This window comes from Opisthorchis viverrini (assembly GCF_000715545.1).
Source record: "Opisthorchis viverrini unplaced genomic scaffold scaffold8653, whole genome shotgun sequence".
Taxonomy (NCBI): Eukaryota; Metazoa; Platyhelminthes; class Trematoda; order Opisthorchiida; family Opisthorchiidae; genus Opisthorchis; species Opisthorchis viverrini.
Window position 1 is genome coordinate 1 of NW_008754772.1, and position 1,107 is coordinate 1,107.

General features: G+C 43.5%; 1 protein-coding gene across 1 annotated transcript; it reads right to left on the reverse strand.

Annotated features, from left to right (window-relative positions):
- Positions 1 to 268: 268 nt before the first annotated feature.
- On the reverse strand, positions 269 to 384 carry T265_15973 (hypothetical protein; the record flags this gene model as incomplete). Its single annotated transcript, XM_009179421.1, has 1 exon — positions 269 to 384. A coding segment is annotated over one exon (114 nt), but the record flags the coding sequence as incomplete, so codon positions are not given.
- Positions 385 to 1,107: the final 723 nt, after the last annotated feature.

Here is a 1,107-nt window from a genome sequence, read left to right on the forward strand (position 1 = left end):
GAGTTTCGGGAGGGGAGACATAATCAAACTGGTCAACTGTGTCCGCACCCTTCCCATTACATTCAATAGAAGCCAGTCACTTGTTGAGAGTACGCTAGCTTGTTTCGGATGTATCCAGTGTTTCGAAGGCAACCGCTATGGTCCCTGAGCCTAGAGCCACTGGATAAAAAGGGGACAGACCTAAGTAACAAAAACAATAAGATCAAAAGTTGCTACAGGCCAAGAAATTAGGAGGATGGATTCAAGGTATGGACGAAAAAAGACAAACCTTTTTGGGGAGGAAATGCACACCAATGCTATATGCGTCTGAATTGTTCCACAGCTCAAGCTGAGCCAAAACCTGGTTGGTGAAGGAATTGGACATAACAAAACTCGGATGACCATGAGCACAGCCCAGATTGACCAAACGTCCCTCAGCTAGCACTATTATATGATTGCCATTCTCCAGGGTGTATCGGTCAACCTGCAAAACAAACCCAGAAAGATGAGCTACTTTTGAGTGAATTCAGGAAGCGAAAATCATAATAGGCCGCACTGAGGTTTCTTATTTGGGGACACGGAAGATGTATACGTTGAAGCTCATGGGAAGCTAACGCGTGTATTCGCTGTCTACCATGACCACAAATAATTCAAGGAAACATGGTATTCCGGGTGGTCGTTACTGGGGTCGAAAATGTAAAAGTCATCATATGTACGTAAACCGTATGATGCTGACAACAGCTCTCGACTTGCTGTAACTTGTCTGGCCCGGCAGAATCGTGTTTGTCTTGATCATAACACACTTGAATGACGGTACTGGAGAAAACAAATACAGCTTGAAAATGGTCACTTTTGGTGAGCTGTATTCACCTTACCTAACAATGCGCCAAGCAACTGACGGATCCCTAGTCAACTGAATTACTACGCATGTGAAATTGGAGTAGCAGTAACAAAGGTGGAGAAGTCGAATGTTTGCTGAGAAACATTAGCCAGTCAAGTCCAGACAAATGATGCTGCTTTCCTAAGAGTGAAAAAGTAAACATCACGAGCAACCAACTGGTTAAGGACATTGAAACACGAGCAGGAAATTGATGATGGTGATGATGTGAAAAGGAAGATATTCAAAAT